Below are 20,818 nucleotides of genomic sequence, written 5' to 3' on the forward strand. Positions count from 1 at the left end.
AAGACTGACTTAGATTTGTCAGTGGTCAGTTTTTGGATGCATCTATTTCTGTAGTTTTAATTAAGGCCTCCCTCATATAACTTAGGCTTATGTCTTTGGGAATAGGGCATCTGCATGATTGATCAATAATATCTGAGGATTGGAGCCTGGTCCTGTTCAGCTTTCTCAATGGAATTCCTGCTGAAGCAGCATAACAGTGGGCCTTTTGAGTTGTGTGTCAGCTAGGAAGGCTGTGTTCATGCATATGTTAAGGCCTTCTGAGACCAAACTCTACTGTGCTTCAAAGCAGGGTAGAACAATTAGCTCTAGAAAATTCATGAATTCTCCTCCTGTTTACTCTTCAATTCTAAAAGCTCAAAGCTGGGGTGCTTGCTTGCCATGTGGGACTCATGATCACAGGTGTTGCAAATGGAGGTGGTGACTAAGCTTAACTTCTCCTGTGAAGGTGGGTTATGAAATCCAAACACTATTGAAATCCAAACACCTTTCATCTATTAATGGCCACCAGTGGTTTATAATCAAGACACACTCTGTTAGCTACACAATTAACTTGTTTGTTTGAAGTGCGAATTAAGGATTTGAGGCATTTGCTAATGAATCTTCCTCCCTACTTTAGCTGGAATCCCTGTATTTTCCGAATTTAGACAGTTCTGGAACTTAAGGAGAGGTATTTGTTGACTCTATTTTCTTCCTTCATGAAATCAGCTTGCTTTGCTTTTTGCACAGAAGGGAAGAAGTAGGCTCCCCAGTCTTCCTTCCCCACTGGAATCTTCCTTAATTTTGTTCTCAGTTTCATAACTTGTGGGGAGTGCCTTCTCCTTGCTGCTGTTCTAATGGCTGTCTCAGCTTGAGTGTCGCACCCCTTCTGTGGGAGCAGAGGCGAACTCTGGAGTCCCCCCCTTTGCCTGCTGCCTTTGATTCTGTCTTTGTTTCTGGCTGTCCTCTGGAATGAGTTTCTTTTGTAGATAATGGGATTCCATTATGGGGTGTTAGGCTGTTCTGGAACTGTCGGCTGTGAAGGAAGATAGCAGGTTTTGATCAATGGTTTCTGCTTGTATCTTGGATGTGTTAATTTTAAGATTGCTTGCTTCTGTTTTTATTAGTTTTATTGGGTCTGGGGATGGGGAGGGGTTAGGGTAAGTGTTGGAGTTTGTTCTGCAAGGAAATTTAGTTCCCCAGAGTTAGGTGACTCTGCTTTGCTTGGAGGCAGGAAAGGACAGGTGCCAAGCAAGATGCTCACCTCTACTCTGTCACTATAGGTACCAGAGCCATCATTTGCTACCTTCAAAGACTTTTTCTAATCTCTTTGAGTGATTTAAAACCCATTTCCAAAAGGCTCTATTGGTTAATATGTTATATCAGAGGTAGAAGCTTTGGGCATTGTGGGTGGGGTTATCTATCAGTAGGAAGAGAATACACAAACCCTGATATAAATCCCTGATTTATTTAACCAGGGATTCAGAATTTATCTCAAAGGGAGGTATATACACAAAGACCAAATGGATACAGGATATTTTTACATAGCTTGTCCCTTGTCCCTGGTTCTTAATGGGAGTTGGCAGTGTGTGGCTGTCAGCGACATTCTCTGTGCAGATAGAATCCTGCCAGGGTTGAAAAAGAAGCCAAATTCTTGCAACACTACTTCTATTTTATATTCAGGCTTATATTGCTGTTCTGGAAGAACTTATAACAACAATCTGTGCTCTTTTAGGCTCTTCTGATTCTTGAACTGAATCTTTCAGAGCAGCAAGTCTATATCTTCATCCAGGGGTAGAGGTGAAGGGTGGGTGTTGTTAAAGCAGAATCAGGATTCATTTGTTCCTGGATGCTATCTTCCCCATCTGCTTTTTGGTATTTGAGAAAGTCTGGATCTGCCTAGGCTTCGTGGAAGTCTCTCTCTGAGGCCACAATGACACCCTCAAAGTTTTAACCCTTTTGCCTTAGGCTGGCTTTGTCTTTTGTCCAAAGACTGCTGACTTCTTAAAGACTAAAACAAAGATCTAAGAAACCATGATAAAGCTTTTGCTGCTGTCCATGATGGGAATGATTGGGCTTCCCTTGTGGCTCAGCTGGTAAAGAATCTGCCTGCAATGCGGGAGGCCTGGGTTTGATCCCTGGATTGGGAAAACCCCTTGGGGAAGGGAAAGGCTGCCCACTCCAGTATTCTGGCCTAGAGAATTCCACAGACTGTATAGTCCATGGGGTCACAAAGAGTCAGACATGACTGAGTGACTTTGACATGATGGGGTGACTGGGACCAGATTTGTCCTCTTACCATAAATAATGATAAAACTGGACAAAATACATGAAATAAATATTTTCAGATATTATACAATACTCAGGATATGACCGTGATTCCCAAGAGAAGATTATGAGTCTGACAGTCACTCTGTATTTCTGTTTCAAGGCATTTCAAGACCTGCTTCAGGGAGGCAGCCCACATAGAATACAGTCATCTTGCTGAGTTGAGGAGACAGATATCAGAGTTTGGGGAGGTTGAGATGGCCAAAATTCAGAAGGTAGACTCTCAGCGGGGAGAGAGCCTTGCAGAGAAAAAGTGTTCCAGATATCTGCATGGGTCCCCTGGAAAGTTCTGTTGATTTCTAAACTGTTGAAGTGTAAGGATAAAATCTGAAAATCTGGGTTAAAAGCATCTAGAGACTATGAGGTGAAAAATTCCCAGAGCTCATACAGGACTCGGAAGTGTTCCAATTCTGACCAGCCAGATTGGATAATCTCCTTGAATAAAGGAGACATTTAGTACAGAAGGAAAAATAAAAGTATGGCTAAAACATTTTGGAGTAAGAGGTACTGCAGACCCACCTTTACAAAGATTATAAATAAGTCTGGAGAGGATCAGGTTGATCCACAAGTAAATCAAATGCCTGCCAGAACAAAGTCTAATTGTCTGTATTTAAAGATGTAATGCTTGACAGCTTTCCAAATTTGATGAAAACTATAAACTCAATGGTACAAGAAGCTCAACACACCCCAAGCAAGTCAAATACAAAGAAAACCGAAGCAAAGAACACCATAAACAGCTTCAAATAAGGGAAATAAAGGAAGTCCCAAAATCAACCTGAGTGAGAAAGTGGTGGTGGGACCAAGAATTCTGCAGATTTCTCATCAGAAACCATGCAAGTCAGAAAACAATAGAATGATATCTCATGTGCTGGAAGGGAAAAATCCTGTCAGCCTAGAATTTTATATTCAGTGAAATTATCCTTAAAAAATGAAAATGAAGTGAAGATGTTTTCCAATAGACAGACAGACAGACTCCTCCATGCACTTCAGAGAACTCCTTGCCTGGAGACCCATACTATAAGAACTGTTAAAGGAAGTTTGTGCGAAGAAGAATGAGACCAGATGAAAATTTGGAGCTGTAAAAAAAGAGTGAGGACTTAGTGCAGAAATGGCAAATACATATGTAAATACCAGAGAATTTTCTTCATTTTAAATTTCTTTAAAAGATAATGAATTGCTTAAATCACTGCATTGGAGTTCTAGAACACAGAGAGATATAAAATATATGACAACAAACAATAACAGAATGAAAGACGGAACAACCTGGAAGCATACTGTTTAAGTCCTTACGATATACCCAAGTGTGATAATATTATTTGAAGGTAGATTCTGTTAAGGACACATAATGTAAATCCTAGAGTGATCACGAATAAAACAGGAACAAACCTAATAAGTCAGTGGTGGAGATAAATGGAATAATAAAAAAAAATCAGTTAATCCAATAGGAGGCAAGGAAAGCAGGAAAAGGAAACAAAGAACAAATGGAATAAACAGAAAAAAATAGCATGCTGGTAAACATAAACTCAACCACATCAACAATGACACTAAACACAAACCATCTAAACATTTCAAAAAACACCAGAGAACTTGGAGTAGACAAATATTTCTTAAATTGGGCAGAAAAAATGATAAAGTAGACCTTAATCAAATTTTAAAACTTTTTCTCTTCAAAATAGACCTTTAAGAAAATGAAAAAGTAAGCCAGAGACTGGAAGAAAGCATTTATAATGCATAAACCTGATGGACTCAAATCCAAAATACAAAAACAACTATTAAAATTCAACAATAGAAAGACAATCCAATTAAAAATTGGAAAAACAGACTTTAGAAAAGAAAATATACAGTCAACAAGTGCATGAATAAATTTACATTTTATTAGTCACTAGAGAAAAGCGAAGTGAAGCTGCAGTGAGATGAACTGCACATCTATGACAATGGCTAAAATTGGAAAGACAGTTCCAAGTATCGGCAAAGATGAGGAGTGACTTTAATTCATATACATGATAGAAATATAAAATAGCACAGCCTCTTTGGAATGCACTTTGGCAGTACACTTATTTATTGTATGACCAAGACATTTCATGCCTAGGTTTTTACCAAGAGAAATGAAAACAAATGTCTGCCCCCAAACTTGTAAATAAACATTAATAATAGTTTATTCATAACAGCCCAAAACTGGGAACTACATAAATGTTCATCAGCATTTGAATGGCTAAACAAATTATGATGTATCCATACAATGGAATAACACTCTACAATAAAAAGAAATGGATTACTTACTGATACACAACAATATGGATTAATCTCAAAAACATTATCTTGAATGAAAGAAACCAGAAACAAAGAGAGTATTTACTGTATGGTTTCATTTATATAAAATTGGAGAGCTGGCAAAACTAATCTACAGTGACAGAAAGCAGATCAATGCTTGCTTGAGGCTGGAGATATGAGGGAGATTAACGGAAAAGGTGTATGGGGGAACTTTCCTTGGTGCTGAAAATGTTTTATATCTTGAATGTGATGATAGATAACATAATGTATTTGTTAGCATTCACTGAACTATGCATTTAAAATGAGTTGCATTTTATAGTATGTGAATTATACCTCAATGGAGCTGATTTTTGAAAGTTTTAACCCTGTGTGCCCAGAATCTGCATATATTACCCCATGTTATACGTGTGTGCTAAATCATTTCAGTCACCTCTGACTCTGTGAGTCTCTATGGACTGTAGCCTGCCAGACTCCTCTGTCCATGGGATTCTCCAGGCATGAATACTGGAGTGGATTGCCATGCCCTGTTCCAGGGGATCTTCCCAACCCAGGGATCAAACCTGTGTCTCTTACATCTCCTGCATTGGCAGGCAGGTTCTTTATCCCACATTTCAGGTGAGAACATGTCAAGTGACCTACCCACCTCCCCCCGGCAGCCCCCAGATCACACAGCCAAAGGGAGACAGGAGTGCCTTTATTCTATTCTTCAAGAAATGCTTTTTATCTCTCCATATAGGCAGATTTGATCTTCTTACAAATTTAAGTAGAGGACACAAAGTGTTCCAATGCCTTTCAAACTACTATGTGGTTGGTGTCTAGAAAACTTGCTATAGAGTGATCACTAGGGCAATTTATGCATTTTCCCGCAAAGCATCTTTCTTTTTCCTTCAGGTGATTTTTTATTCCCCCTATACTTTTTAGAATGTCTTCTAAGATGGCAGAACAGTGAGGTTGTAAATATTTTATCTTCAGGGTTGTGGACAATTCTTACACCAGTCAGGGTGCAATCAGGACACAGAAACCATGTTGGTTATTTGAACAGAGAAAATGTAATGTAAAGAATTGTTAACTAGTAAAAGGTGATTGACTGCTCAGAGGGATAAAAGAGAATTCTAAGGGTTCTGGAAGTCTCTAGTACTTCTTAGAGCAGCAACTACCTGTAGGCTGAGAAAAGAGTAGACAATAAATAAACTAAGGACTGGAAGAGTGCCCTCCCCCCACTGCATAGGCTGTAGTTCAAACCTCTTCAGAGCACAGGGCCACCACAGGGAGGATGCTGGCTTCCAAAGGCCATGGGCTGCAGGTGGTCTACAGAAGTGGCTCATTGTTACTTGAGGGCATCAGGTAGACCAGAGCTGCAGCCTGCCACTAGAGGGGAGGCATGCTATGGGGACATGGCTGGCACTCATCTGCATGGCCACTGGGCTCCCGCTCTGAATAATAATGATGATCATAACAATAGTGACACAGGACAGATACCAGAAGAGATGTTTCGCCACCATCATCTTGCAGGGGCACTTCATTGCTATATTAAAGAAGCCTAACATTCTGCCAAGCCAGCAAGGGAGAAATGTTTATAGGGCCCACCTTCAGTGTCACAGTGCAGGACAAATAAGGGTGAAATTGGAGCTGAGAGATAATAAATTGACAACCAGCACAATGCTGAAATAGAAGTTGGGGTAATCTTGGGTCCAGTCAAATCAGCAAATGTCATTGTCCTAGAAGCAATGAGTATTCTGTTAACATACCTCTCTTCTAAAATCTGTTGATCTAAATGTATTTCTTTCTGGATAATCTATACTGTTCATGGTCCTACAAGCTATTCAGTTCCAGTGCCAGGAACAGCAGACTCTAAGACTTCACGTTACTCAGTCTCCCAAGCACATTTGCTTTCCCCACTTTCCTGTTTCTGCACCAGCTGCTTCCTTTCCCTGATGCCTTTACCATTTGTCAGCCTGGCAACCTCCTACTCATTCTTCAAGACCCAGTCTGAACGTTGGCTCATTGGAGAAACCTTCCCTTCTCTTCCCAGTATGAACACATTATTCATGCTGCTAATTTAGCATTCATCGTTTGTTTTGCAGTTGACAATAGCCCTGGATCCCACAGCTCTGTCTGTCTTCCCGGTTGTATTTCTCAGGACCATCGCTCATATGTCTTTGTATGATTAGGGCCTTGGGTAGTGCCTGGCATATAGTAGGTGCTCAATAATTCATCAAATGATGGAACCAATGAGTGGATAATGAAGGAGAGACTGGAGGAATTGCTTCCTCCCTGAATCTTTCTCTGACTTTTTATGATAGCTCATTGTTTCTGCTCTGATTGGCACTTTGATGGTCATGAGAATGCTTTCCCACATCTAAATAACAGACAGCCAACTGAGCCAGGCTTTATTTCACAAGTCTGGGCTGTTACGAATTTATCCTGAATTGCTACTTACCATTTCATAGAAAGTCCTCCAGACACCCTTGGGTCCCTGAGATCTTAATCGGCAGCACCCTCATAAATAGTCAGAGTAGAACTATGCTACCCTTTATATAAATAAGAGTATAAACCATTATTCTATATGCTTCTGTTTATCACAAGAGCTGGTCATTTCGAAAGCATGATTTGCGGTGTTGGTTTTGACCTTCGAGTGGGGACTGAGAACATTTCATAGAGTGTGTTGGCCTGGCCATCTGAGTTTTTGGGACGTGCTTCCTAGTGGCTCAGGTAGTAAAGAATCTTCCTGCAATGTTGGAGAACTGGGTTTGATACCTGGTTTGGGAAGATCCCATGGAGAAGGGAATGGCTATCCACTCCAGTATTCTTGCTTGGAGAAGTCCATGAACGCTATAGTTCGTGGGGGCTATAGTCCATGGAGTCACACAGAGTTGGACATGACTGAGTGACTAACACTTTCACTTTCAAAGATGGAGACAGGATGTATACAGAGGGGGTATGGTGCTCTTGAACCCCGTGTCGGAATATTTATCATGGAGGAGGAGACCCACAAGCTTCATGTATGGGGTGCCCTGTAGACAGCAGGTGGGGCATGTCACTGGGAGTGGGGTATGGAATGGCTATTTATTTATTTAAATTAAGGCCAATTATTATTTTTGATAAAGTGCAGTGAGTAGTGGGTTCTGGGAAAGTTCCCTGCCACTGTAAACATGTTGGTTAGAAATCATTAATATGGCATTCACACATCCGTAATAAAGTACATAACAGAGATCTGGAACCATTGAAATACCCAGAGGACATTAAGTATGAATCTTAAAACCAAGAGTATTGGAAGCAAGATATTTTTACTTCTCGTTTGGGAGTAATATAATTGCATTTTGTGGCTCTAGCAGATGCTGGGGCCAGCTGCTGGGAGAGTCCTGGTTTTTCCCCCCGCCCTCAGCTTCGGTCCCTTACAGTTAAAACCCTTGTGCAAAACTCTCATAAAAAACAAACTTTAAAAAATTATCCCTTGGTTGAAATATCTGTAATTTTTTTGTGCGTGTGTGCAAAATATCTGAGATTGTGTAGACCACAGATATTTCCTTTACTTGGAGTCGGAGAATAAAAAAACAAAACATATCTCTGTATACTGGTTGTTGCTTTTGTTCATTTGTTTGTTGAATTTGTCCCAATAAGCACTAAAAACCCCTGAAGACTGACTTTGCTCTTTCCTTGACACTGGACACCCAGATTGAGAATGGACTGCCCCAGGGAGAACTGATGGAAGACCTGGGAGGGCCCAGTTCTTTTTCTGAGGGCAGCTTCAGAGGAAATTGCTGAAGGGAGAGTCAGTTCTGGTCTGGGCGGTGGTAAGGGGTGTCATCAGGGAGTGACTTCTGGAGAAGGAATGGCTGTGACAGTGTGCTCAGGCTGAGAAATGGTGAATCCAGCTCCTCTGAGAATCACATATCCTCTTCCAAACAGGCACAGCCTCTCGGAGGCAGGACACTACTCCTCACCTCCGAGGTGGACCAGGGGGCCAGTGAGCCCTGCTTCAAAGGCAGAGGTTTGCTGCAGCTGCCTCTTTATTCACACCTGGGCTCCACCTGAGCCCTGTGGAGGCAGGAGGCTTGGCTCCAGGAGGCATGCTGAGATTTGCAGGCTCCTGTGATGTCTGTATCTGGAGCTGCTCTGCTCAACATGGCGGCCACAGGTAGCTGTCCAGATCTTGCAATACAGTTGCTCCTAACTGGGATGGATCAGAAATGGGAAATACACTCTGGGGTTTGGAAACTTAGTTTGAAAATACTGTGAAATAGCTCATGACTGTTTTAAAAACATAGAACTAGTGAAATCATAATATTTTAGATATATTGGATTAAAGTGTAAAATATATTGAAAAATATATTATTATTATTCAAACTTTTATTCATTTTTGGCTGCACTGGGTCTTTGTTGCTGTGTGGCTTTCTCTAAGTTTCAGTGAGCAGAGGCTACCTTATAGTTGTGGTTCATAGGCTTCTCACTGTGGTGGCTTTTCTTATTGTGGAGCATGGACTCTAGGGCATGCTGGCTTCAGTATTTATGCCCCAAGGACTTAGTTGCTCCGAGGCATGTGGAATCTTCCCGGACCAGGGATCAAACCTGTGTCCCCTGCATTGGCTGGCAGATTCTTAACCACAGGACCACCCAGGGAAGTCTGAAAAAAAAATTGTTAAATTAATTGCTCTTGTTTCTTTATACTGTTTAAAAAATGTGTCTTCTATAATTAAAAAGTCACACCCATGGCTTGCCTTTTTGGCTCACGTTCTGTTTCTGCTGGGGACAGTGCTTTCCTGGTGCTGATGGGTTGGCCGGGTACTGCCTTTTTGGATGTGGAGAGCTTTGCATAACATTTCTGTTGAGCCTCTTCATGTAGGGCATTGAGCCTTGATGGCAGGTGCACCTTTGTTTTTCCACCCCCAACCCCGCAGCTTGTAGCAAAGTTGGCTCAGACATGGGCTCTTTCTGCCTGCATCTTTTAGAAGAGAACTTTGTATTCTTTCATCAGTCTCTATCTGCCAACAGTCACCTTCAGATACAAGAACCGCTCAGGGCTCTGGTGATGGAGGGATTGAGGCTCAGACCTTCCCCAGACACTGAAAAACAAGAAAGGGAGAACTGCCAGGCATGTAAACTAGCCCCAGAAAGCACAGTGCACTTGGGGTCCAAGAGTGGTGCAACCACTGCTGAGAAGGTTCCAGAAGCTAGAGTTCATTCTAGAGTGACACAGTGGGGAAGGCTCCCTGGAAGAGGTGGCCTATGAACAAGGTCAGGAAGTTTATGTGGGAAGAATCAGCGCACAGGAGCTGAGGTGGAAAGGGGCAGGGGAACCAGGTGGCACATTGTGTTTCCATCTCTCAGTCCCAGGGCAGCCTCCGACGATGACCCTGAGCCTTGCTGGCCCAAGCTGGCTCACCACCAAGATGGGCTTTGCAGTCCTCCGCCAGACCCATCACCTGGGGGCAGACAGGACCAGCCCCACCTGGCAATTGGACAGTGAGCGGTCAGCATGACTTTGGATGACAGAGATACATAGCGACCTGGCGTGTGATCAGGCAACAATGGCAGCAGTCCTGCCCACTCTGTCCTTCTCAGTGGGGCTTGGTCAGTGAAATCCCTGGTGGCTCAGACAGTAAAGAATCCGCCTGCAATGCCAGAGACCAGGGTTCAGTCCCTGGGTTGAGAAGATCCTCTGTAGAAGGAAATGGCAACCCATTCCAGTATTCTTGCCTAGAGAATTCCATAGACAGAGGAGTCTGATGGGCTACAGTCCATGGGGTCACAAAGAGTCGGACATGACTGAGTGACTTTCACTTCACTTGGGGAGGGGCCACCTTCCTCCCTGGTCTGCAGGAATGGAACCCGATGCCAAGCAGATACAGGGGCCTGTGGGATTCCCGGAGCCCCCCGACACACACAGACATTGTATCTTGGCAGCAGTTTTTCTATTTGAACATCCAAAGGACAAACTAAACATTTAAAATCTGCAAGCTGGACAGTCTTTGCTTTGGATCCTGCAGTGAATTCCTTCATCCTGACAGTTGAGTCGTTCTTCTCGGCACTGATGCAGTGTTTAGGATCCAGGAAGAGAGAGATCCCAAGGGAGCCAGGGAGGAGCTGGAGGAGACTTGCAGGCATGCAGGGTGGCCCTATGGGTGCAGGGTCCGACTTTGTAGGAAGGGAGGGCTGGCATTTTCTTCATGCCAGGCTGCACTGAGCTGGACGTCCGCACTTTCTTCTTGTTTTTATTGTGGTGAAATGCACATAAAATTTCCCATTAGTGGCATTCAGTATATTCTCGATATTGCATATAACCTTCACCACTGTCTCCTTCCAGACAATCTCGTCTCCTCAAAAGGAGACACAACCCCCATTAGTAGTCACTCCCCATGGCCCCTCTTCGTCCAGCCCCTAGCAACCACTAACCTATCTTCTATCACTATGGATTTGCCAGTTCTGGACATTTCATGTCAATGAGCTCATACAACACGCAGTCTTGTGTGGTTTCCTTCACCAGCACATTTTCAAGGTCCATCCATGTTGTAGCATGTGTCAGAACTTTACTCCTTTTTGTGGCTGAATAACCTCTCGTGTGGAGAGAACACATTCTGTTTATCCATCTGTCTGTTGATGGACAGTAGGGATTGTGAGCAATGCTGCTGGGAACATTTGTGTATGTGATTTTGTTCGAGTCCCAGCTTTCACTTTGCTGGGGCATGTTCTCTTCTGGTTTGAGGACTCCGTGAATTTCCTGGGCCTGACTTGTATATGAGGGACCACAAATGAGGGGGAAAGAGCACCCTGTACTGGGGTGGGGAGTCCCGAGTCCCAGTTTGGCTGTCACAAACATGTGATCTTGGCCAAGTTCCTGCCTGACTCTGGGCCTCTGTTTCCTGCCCTATGCAAACGAGATGGCCCGGATCTGCGTTTCCATCTGTCCTCCTTGGAGCCCTAGGTTGGTAGAGCCTCAGGGAAAGAGTGGGGAGGGCCAGAAAGTTGGGCTGAAGATGCCGTTTTTCAAAACCTCTACCCCTCTCCAGCTAGAGCGTCTCTCTCTGTCTGTTTTGTCTATATTGTAAGGCATTTAAAGCAAATGGTTCCTGGATATAGGAAACTTCTCCTGTCACCAAAATAGATGATCCCATGAATCATACACAAGTTTTGGGGTGGAAAGGAGCCTGATCCTGCTGGAAGGAGAGAATCCTGCTCACGGATGCTCAGTCTCATTGCTTCTAGTCCCCTGAAGGGGGGTGGGGCAGTGAGGTGACTCTGGCTCAGCAGAGACCAGGAGACTGTTAGTCTGAGCTGGGGGAAGCATGACTGTCCACGGGCAGGGTTTCATTTCCTCCCTCTGAACACATTGTAGCTGTTCTTTTAAGAAATCCTGATCAGTGGTGGAGAGCATGGGTTCTGGAGCCATTCCACATCGATTCAGTTTCTAGTTATGCAGAGCGTAGCCATGTGACCTTGGGAAAGTCACTGAACTGCCTAGTGCCTCAGGTTCCCCACCTGTAAAATGGGCACAGTTCCCACTGAATCGTTTGTTTTGAAGATTAAGTGAGACTGTCCTGTGTGAAGTCCTGGAGCACTCGCTGGCCTTGGACATCACTCTGCCAGTGTCAGCTGTTACAATGACACAGATGGTGAAATCCCCCTTCCCTCGGAAATCATTCCCCTTCACAGCCCAGATGACTCTTGAATCATGATGGGTCTCACTTTTCTTCACACTCTTTAACATCTACTATTCTGTGTGGTTCTTTGGGATGTGCCTAGCCATCTCCCCAACAGAATTCTAAGCTTTGTGGAAGCAGAGTCTGGCCCATGGTCTGCCCATCTGAGGATGAAACAGACCAAGACCAGAAAAAGGGAAATGCCTGGGCAGCCTGGGTCGGGGAGCAGACAGGTGACCCAGACACTCCCAGTCCAGCTGGGAGTCAGGCAGTAGCAGAGCGATGCTCCCTCATGATCAAGTCCAGCTTCAGGCTTAGCTAAGGTGAGCATCACAGAATAGGGAGCCTGGGGCTAGGCATTCAGTTTCCTTTGCTTGGAGGGGCTGCTCTTAAGGGGGATGGGTGCTCCACCAGGGGCATATATGTATGTGGGGGGTCCCTGTTAACTTGAGAGTGGAGGAGGGTGTAGCTGGTCCTCGCAGACAGTCCATGAATTGGTGTGGTTCCCTGGGGCCTCTGCTTGTTTGCAGGGCAGCTTGGCAGGCCTGAGATGACCCACTGGGTCTGGTTGCAGAGTTGACAGGACAGTTGACCCTGTGATGACACGAAAGCCCCACTATTACATTGATTTGTCTTTGTCCTCGGCTGTGAGCTCTTTAAGGACAGACTTCATGTGGTCTTTTTCACTGGCTGGTCATACTGGGTGCTCAATAAACATTTGTAGAGCGAATTGTGAATGCAATAAGCAGTCCAGGGAATTTTTCTCCTTGCACAAGTAGCAGTAGTAGGGAACACTGACAGGTTGGGGCAAGCATTGCCTGTTCACGAAGGCCTTCTTTGGGGCTCTGTGTCTTTGGAACACTGTGATGAATTTAGAGGTGGCTGGGGTGCTCTGTGCCCCCATCCTTCTGGACTATTAGGGGTCACTTAGCTCTCAGCTCTTAGCCTGGGCAAGAGCCTGGGTCCCAGGGGTTCCAGTTGGTGTAGACCATTCCCCCAGATATCAAAACTACTGAAGTTCAGGTAGATGAGCACCTAAAAAGTGACCCAGTTTATCCACTTCCTGACTCCAGCCACTGTTAGTTCCCAGTGCTCTGTGCAACAAGGTGGGCTCCAGTAGAAAAGGGGAAGGATTGATACCAACTAACTCTGATGTTCCAGATGTTCAAGCAGGTTTTAGAAAAGGCAGAGGAACCAGAGATCAAATTACCAACATCCGCTGGATCATGGAGAAAGCAAGAGAGTTCCAGAAAAACATCTATTTCTGCTTCATTGACTGTGCCAAAGCCTTTGATTGTGTGGATCACAATAAACTGTGGAAAATTCTGAAAGAGATGGGAATACCAGACCACCTGACTTGCCTGTTGAGAAACCTGTATGCAGGTCAGGAAGCAACAGTTAGAACTGGACATGGAACAACAGACTGGTTCCAAATAGGAAAAGGAGTACGTCAAGGTTGTATATTGTCACCCTGCTTATTTAACTTAGATGCAGAGTACATCATGAGGAACGCTGGGCTGGAAGAAGCACAAGCTGGAATCAAGATTGCTGGGAGATATATCAATAACCTCAGATATGCAGATGACACCACCCTTATGGCAGAAAGTGAAGAGGAACTAAAAAACCTCTTGATGAAAGTGAAAGAGGAGAGTGAAAAGGTTGGCTTGAAGCTCAACATTCAGAAAACGAAGATCATGGCATCTGGTCCCATCACTTCATGGGAAATAGATGGGGAAGCAGTGGAAACAGTGTCAGACTTTATTTTTTGGGGCTCCAAAATCACTGCAGATGCTGATTGAAGCCATGAAATTAAAAGACACTTACTACTTGGAAGGAAAGTTATGACCAACCTAGATAGTATATTAAAAAGCAGAGACATTACTTTGCCAACAAAGGTCCGTCTAGTCAAGGCTATGGTTTTTCCAGTGGTCATGTATGGATGTGAGAGTTGGACTGTGAAGAAAGCTGATCACCGAAGAATGGATGCTTTTGAACTGTGGTGCTGGAGAAGACTCTTGAGAGTCCCTTGGACTGCAAGGAGATCCAACCAGTCCATTCTAAAGGAGATCAATCCTGGGTGTTCATTGGAAGGACTGATGCTAAAGCTGAAACTCCAATACTTTGGCCACCTCATGCGACGAGTTGACTCACTGGAAAAGATTCTGATGCTGGGAGGGATTGCGGGCAGGAGGAGACGGGGACAACAGAGGATGAGATGGCTGGATGGCATCACCGACTCAATGGACATGAGTTTGAGTGAACTCCGGGAGTTGGTGATGGACAGGGAGGCCTGGTGTGCTGTGATTCATGGGGTCGCAAAGAGTCGGACATGACTGAGCGACTAAACTGAACTGAACTGAACTCTGAAGAGTCATTTGATGTTAGCATTCATGGTGGGTATTGGGGGTGGAGGGAAGTAGAGGGTGGGGATTGACTGGACCATTTGGTACTTTCTGCCTCATCAGGGGTCTCCGTAGAGGTGGCTTGTACCACGTAGATCTTGTAATCATAATCGTGGCAGCAATGATTGTTGGGCATTGCTATATGCCAGACAGGGTATTAAGAATTTTCTCTCCTTGTAACTACCCAGAGGTGCTTTGATCTCAGTTTCCTAGGAAACTGAGGTCTGGACAGGTCAGGTAACATGCTCAAGGCCAGTCAGTGAGTAAGTGTCAGAGCCAGCGCCCAAGCTGGGTCTGTTTGCTTCCAGAGCATTTGCTCTTCACTGTCAGACTCTATCACCTTCCCCGGTGACCAGAGTTAATTAACTCACCAGTAAAGGTCTGTCTTGGAGTTTCTGGGTTTTGCTGCTTTTAAGCACTTGCTTCAGCTTTCTTAGGCTTCCCAGGTGGTGCAGTGGTAAAGAATCTGCATGCAAATACAGGAGACACAGGAGACAAGGGTTCGATCCCTGGGTCGGGAAGATCCCCTGAAGGAAGTAATGACAACCCAGTTCAGTATTCTTGCCTGGAGAATCCTATGGACAGAGGAGCCTGGCAGGCTACAATCTGTGGGATCTCAAAGAGTAGCCCCGATTGAGCACTGAACACTCAACTATCTTAAGTAATAAATGTATACAAACACTCAACATACTTAGGACACAGACACAAACACCCTTACTTATATATACACTGTTTTTTCACCAAGAAATCTACCTTTTTAGAAAAAGTAAATCATAGCATTATAGACAATAGGATTTATTGCTGGAAAGAAGTCATTATGTTAGAATTTCAGTAGTTCGAAGTTTGGTGATTTTTTATAATATTTTTTAAATTGGAGGATAATTGCTTTATAATATTGTGTTAGTTTGTGCTATCCAAAAATGTGAATCAGTCATGTGTATACATATATCCCTCCCTTATATAAGCACTTTTATTTCTACAGTGCCTACACCTCCCTCCTATGTACCCACCCACCCATCCATTCATCCATCCAACGAACATTTATCAGGACATTGTTAGGTCCTGGGGATATATCAGTGGTGAAGTAGTCCTTGCCCTTGAGGAGTACATGGACCAGTGGGGGATGCTATCTAAGTAAACAAGCCATTAGGATGCAGAGTGATCAATCCTTCGTGCTGGAGGAAGGTGCCAGGTGCCATGGGAACACTGAGGATGGGCAGCCAGCCCTGTCATGGTGAGTTAGGGGGGCCAGCCTGGGGAGGCAATATCTGTCTATGATAAGACCTTAGGGAAGACATCGTCCAAGGAGAGGAAAGAGAATGATCTGGTTGATCAGCTTCTTTAACTGCAATCAACAATAGAAATCTTTTTCAAAATTTTTAATTGGAGGATTGTTGTTGTTCAGTCCCTAAATCATGTCCGACTCTTTGTGACCTCATGGACTGCAGTATGCCAAGCTTCCCGGTCCTCCATCTCCTGGAGTTTGCTCAAACTCGTGTCCATTGAGTCGGTGATGCTATCTAATCATCTTATCCTCTGTCTCCCCCTTCTCCTTTTGCTTTCAATCTTTCCTAGCCTCAGGGACTTTTCCAATGAGTTAGTGCTTCATATCAGGCGGCCATTAATTAATTGCTTTACAATGTTGTATTGGTTTCTGCCATACAGCAACATGAATCAGCCATAAGCATACATATGTCCCCTCCTTCTTGACTCTCCCTCCCTCCCTCCACTCCATCCCAGCCCTCAAGGTTGTCACAGAGCACTGCCAGAGGGGGGAAAAAACAAATCTGTACAAAGCAACTCTGTTTTTGCCATAGGTTTCTGTTTCGCAGCTTCTTGGGGAAAGGACTGATGTAGCTGGGACTCTGGTTAGCGGTCATGGCTAGCTTGTGGTTGTGGCCAGTTTCCACTGTGATGAGAGACCCTGACCCCCATCTGGGCCTGTGACCATCATATTGTGTGGCCCGGGTGGTGTTTTCTACATTGACCTGCCCTGTTTCCTGGTTTTGGTAGTGTTTCTTCTTTTCCTTCAAGGCTAAGTTTAGCGTCTCTGCGGCATTGGTGTCCATGCCCTGACGTTCAAGTCTGGAGGAGGCTGACGGTTGCTCCATCCCCAGGAGCGCTTCTGGAACCCCTGTGGCACAGGAAGTTGAGAAGGGAGGCCGGCTCCCTGCATTTTTCTGGTTGTCGAGGGAGGCAGCTCCGTGCTGTATCATCACCAAGATCAAGGGAACGGCATACCAGTCCAGCCTTAATTTAACTTACAGTTCCTGCCAATTTCACGTCAGCAGGTCCTTTTGGAGCTGGAAGTAATGGGCCATATCATGCCTTGGAGCCCGAGCGATGACTTATGTGGATGTCACCCACTGGCTTTTTATGGAAATGATTAATAAATCAGTAATTCTATCTGCAGTAATGTTGTTGTGTTTATAAATATTTAATTTACCTTCAGGTGCCCACATTTTCTCCATCTTTGCCTTAAACTCTGCTGACACGGCTCGCCTTTCTGAAGCGCTCATCGGTAGATTATCAGAAGTAGGAAAGGTTAACCCCCCACCACCTGCCCGCCCTTTCTCTCTCTCTGTCTCGCCGTCTCTGTCTCTGTAACATGGCTTTCTCTTTCCTTTTTTTAATCTTTGTGTGATTTGGCTTGGCGCTCGGGGCTCATGCTGAGAGAAGGCAACGCTCCTTGTGACAATGATGAAAGGTTACTCCAGTTTCAGAGGGAGACTGACTAAACTTTCCAGTTCCGACCTTGCACGAGTGGAGACCTGTTGTTGGCGTGTGTTTTCTTCTGCTTCAAATTAATGACATTTAGAAGCTGGAACGGTGTCTGATGTTTTCCTTCCACAGAGAGATATCTTTGTCCTTGCCACCAACTCATCTTTTGAAACCCGGTGCTTTGATTATTACGGTATGGCAGGTTGAACGGAAAGGTCTTTTAAAAAAATCAAAATAGAAATGCAGTCCAAGTTGAGTATTTCTCCACCAGAGATGAGGTTCCAACCTCACGAAAGAGGTTGGCGGCTGGGAAAATAGCAAAAAAAAAAAATAATAAATAAATAAAACCACCCTTCTTACCGTTCAGGATCCGAAGTGAGCTAATTGTTGTTATTATCTTTTTATTCTTCTGTTTCAGGAAATTGCAGCTTATTTAATAACATTTGAGAAACACGAAGAATGGCTAACCACCTCCCCTAAGACAAGGTAATGTCCCAGATCTCCTGGTTTTTTGAATATGTGCAGTAAATGTATTGATTTTCATTGATTACTTGGTTTGGTCAGTTCATTCATGGGCACGTTCAGAATGCCGTGTTGTGCCTGATAGCTTGTGACACTGAGGTCTCATTCATTGGCTCAAGATCGTGGTAGTGAATGCAGTCGGATGGATTAAAACCAGTGCAGCTGCCATCATGCAAGTTGGAAATTTTAACCTGCTGGCTTAAGGCTAGATCCTTCAGCTGGGTGCTTGGAAAGGCTTGGCAGGCAGGACTGTCAGGGGAAGTTTATTTGGGGAAAGTGCCATCGATGTTCTCTATAAATGTACTTTCACAAAGAGAAACTACCTTAACTGTTCACTTTCATCTCAACACGTTTCACAAACTGAAAGTCCAGTTTTTCTGGATGGTGTTAAGATCTCCCTAATCAGAAAGGCATGGCTGTTTGCAATTTATTATTTAGTCCGTGTCCGTGAACCTGCCAACTGCCATGGACACCAAACTCATCTCACCACCTGGGAACAGAGGGAATTGGCGAGGATTCAGCTGACTTGTGTTCTGTCAGTGCGAGTGATATTATTTTGTGAAGAATGGGGATGTTGGGATTTAGGGTTGATTTTAAAGGCAGCCTCTTCTCCTCCCCAGTTCTCAGTTTTTCATTTTTGGTATGTTCCATCCTAGAGCTTTGGAAAAACACAGCCACTCTCTTCCAGTTGCCAAAGGTTTTCTATTAGTGGTGATGGGCCCAGATGTTTAACAGCTTGAGTGGTACTAGCCGGAGCACAGCTTACAGGATAACCAGGCTGTGGATTTGAACCTGAGAGGTGGAAAGCCCAGTCTGTTTCCTTTGTCCAGAAGCACCAAATTCCCTGTTTGTTAACTGGGAGACCAGGGAAAGGGGTGGGGGTGTGCCCTCTGCCCACCTGGCCATCAGCTTGACCTTTTTGAGGACCTTGTCCTTTCTGAGCCACGGAAGAAAGATATTTACTCAGTTTAGAAGGTCTTTTAAAATATTTCTTCATGACATTTAGGTTTTTACTGGTTAACATCCATTAGCTGGGGCTTCTCAGGTGGCCTACTGGTAAAGAACCTTCCTGCCAATGCAGAAGATATAAGAGATGCAGGTTTGATCCTTGGGTCAGGAAGATCTCCTGGAGGAGGGCATGGCAACCCATTCCAGTATTCTTGCCTGGGCAGTCCACGGGATCACAAAGAGTCAGAGATGACTGAAGTGACTTAGCACACACACATCCATTAGATGAGGACAAAAATTTCCATTTTGAAAGAGTGTATCAGAGGATATTGAGGAAAGGGAGGTGAGTTCCTGAGGTTTGCATCCCCAGGTGGGGGTAGAGGTTGACTCTGATCTTTACCTTTTATCCTGAACCCCTCTGTAGGATCTCTTCAACTTCTCAGCCTTCTGGGTCCATGGTTTTCTTTGCTATAAAATCAAATGGTTTGTATTAGTCAGCTTTTGATGTGATAATGCCTTGTAAGAAACAATCTCCAAACTAAGTAACTTATAACAATAGATGTTTATTTCCTGCTCATGGGTCTGTGGGTTGGCTTTGGTTTTGGGTTGGGTTCAGGACCACTCGATGTGTCTTCTTGTTGTAGGACCTAGGCCTAGAAGCCTCCCCCACCCCCTGCTCCCCACCCCCACTTCCCTGTCTGGGACATCTGGTTCTCATGGAGAATGGCAGGGGCTTAAAAGCCAAGGCAGTCCATGTAGGCACAGTGAAGCCCCCTGGATGTGGCATCATATGTCACATGGGTGCATGTGTGCTAAGTCACTTGAGCCATGTTCGACTCTTTGTGGCCCCAGTGGACTGTAGCCCACCAGGCTTCTCTGTCCATGGGATTCTCCAGGCAAGAATACTGGAGTGGGTTGCTGTGCCCTCCTCCAGGGGCTCTTCCCAACCCAGGGATTGAACCCACGTCTCTTATGTCTCCTGCAATGGCAGGTGGATTCTTTACCACTAGTGCCACATGGTAAGCCCATCGTATGTCACACCTGCTTGCAAATCCATTAGCCTAAGCAATTCCTGTGGCCAAGCCCAGAAAGAATGAGGCCAAGAAGTACATTCTTTGCTAGAGGGTGGTCAGAGTTGGGGCAGGGAGAGCGAATGTGATGCCCATCTACTGTCTGTGAGCACAGCTGTGTCCTGTACTATGGAGAGCCTGGCCCTCTCATCTCTCCTTTCTTTGGGGGCACCTTCTTACAGGGCAGTGATTTCCAAACCTAATCAGGGATCAGAATCAGCTGGAGGGCTTGCTCCAGTAACATGCTGGATCCCACCCCCAGTTTCTGATTCAGGATGTCCGGGTGGGGCCTGACCCTCTGTATGTCTAACAAGCCCCAGATGATGGGGTGTGGCTGTCTGGGGACCCCACTTTGAGAACCGCTGCTCTAGTTTCTCTTGGCAGGAGGAAGTCTGTCTGATTTCCACCTTGGCACCATTTCCCGACTCCCCACCGTGGTCCTCATCTTGAGCAGCCTCCAGGCTCTCCACATGCCCTTCATTCCCCAGCCAAACACTTCTTGAATCTAAGTGGAAGTAAAGAGCTTCTCTTTAGCCAGAGAGCGAGGTTCTCTGTCACGCATCCTGGGCTAGACATCTGATTTTAGATGTGCGGACGCGAATCCTGCTGCAGATGCTCCCTGACGTCACGACAGGGTGGGGATCCTGCCTTGTGTTTCAGCCTGAATTCGGGTTTCCGTTGAAAAGTGAATGTCACTCATGGTCGTGCCTGACTCGTTTGACTTTGGGGGAGTATAAATAGAGCCAAGAGCCTTCCTGTCTTGAGGCACAAGGTGGGGCGCCTGGCGGCAGAGAAGGGATAAGGGTTTTGATATTGACATATCCAGATCTGAGCCATGGCCCCGTCACTCAGTACCTTTATGACTTTAACAGAGTTGTTTCAGCCCCTTTCAAAGCTCCATTTTTTCTTCTTCATGCATGAGACAGAGGACAATGTTGATTGT

The 20,818-nt window shown here is 44.8% G+C and overlaps 1 protein-coding gene across 3 annotated transcripts in view; it reads left to right on the forward strand.

The window, feature by feature from the left end:
- CAMTA1 (calmodulin binding transcription activator 1) overlaps positions 1-20,818 on the forward strand; it is a 989,569-nt gene that overhangs the window by 291,152 nt on the left and 677,599 nt on the right. For all 3 annotated transcript variants that reach the window (XM_088845426.1, XM_088845425.1, XM_088845428.1), the window contains one exon: positions 17,754-17,821. In XM_088845426.1, the coding sequence (XP_088701552.1) occupies positions 17,754-17,821 (68 nt within the window). Of the gene's footprint in view, positions 1-17,753; positions 17,822-20,818 lie in introns of those variants that run through there.

Source organism: Moschus berezovskii, chromosome 17 (genome assembly GCF_049115385.1).
Source record: "Moschus berezovskii isolate FMDL1 chromosome 17, NW_MosBer_1.0, whole genome shotgun sequence".
Classification (NCBI taxonomy): Eukaryota; Metazoa; Chordata; class Mammalia; order Artiodactyla; family Moschidae; genus Moschus; species Moschus berezovskii.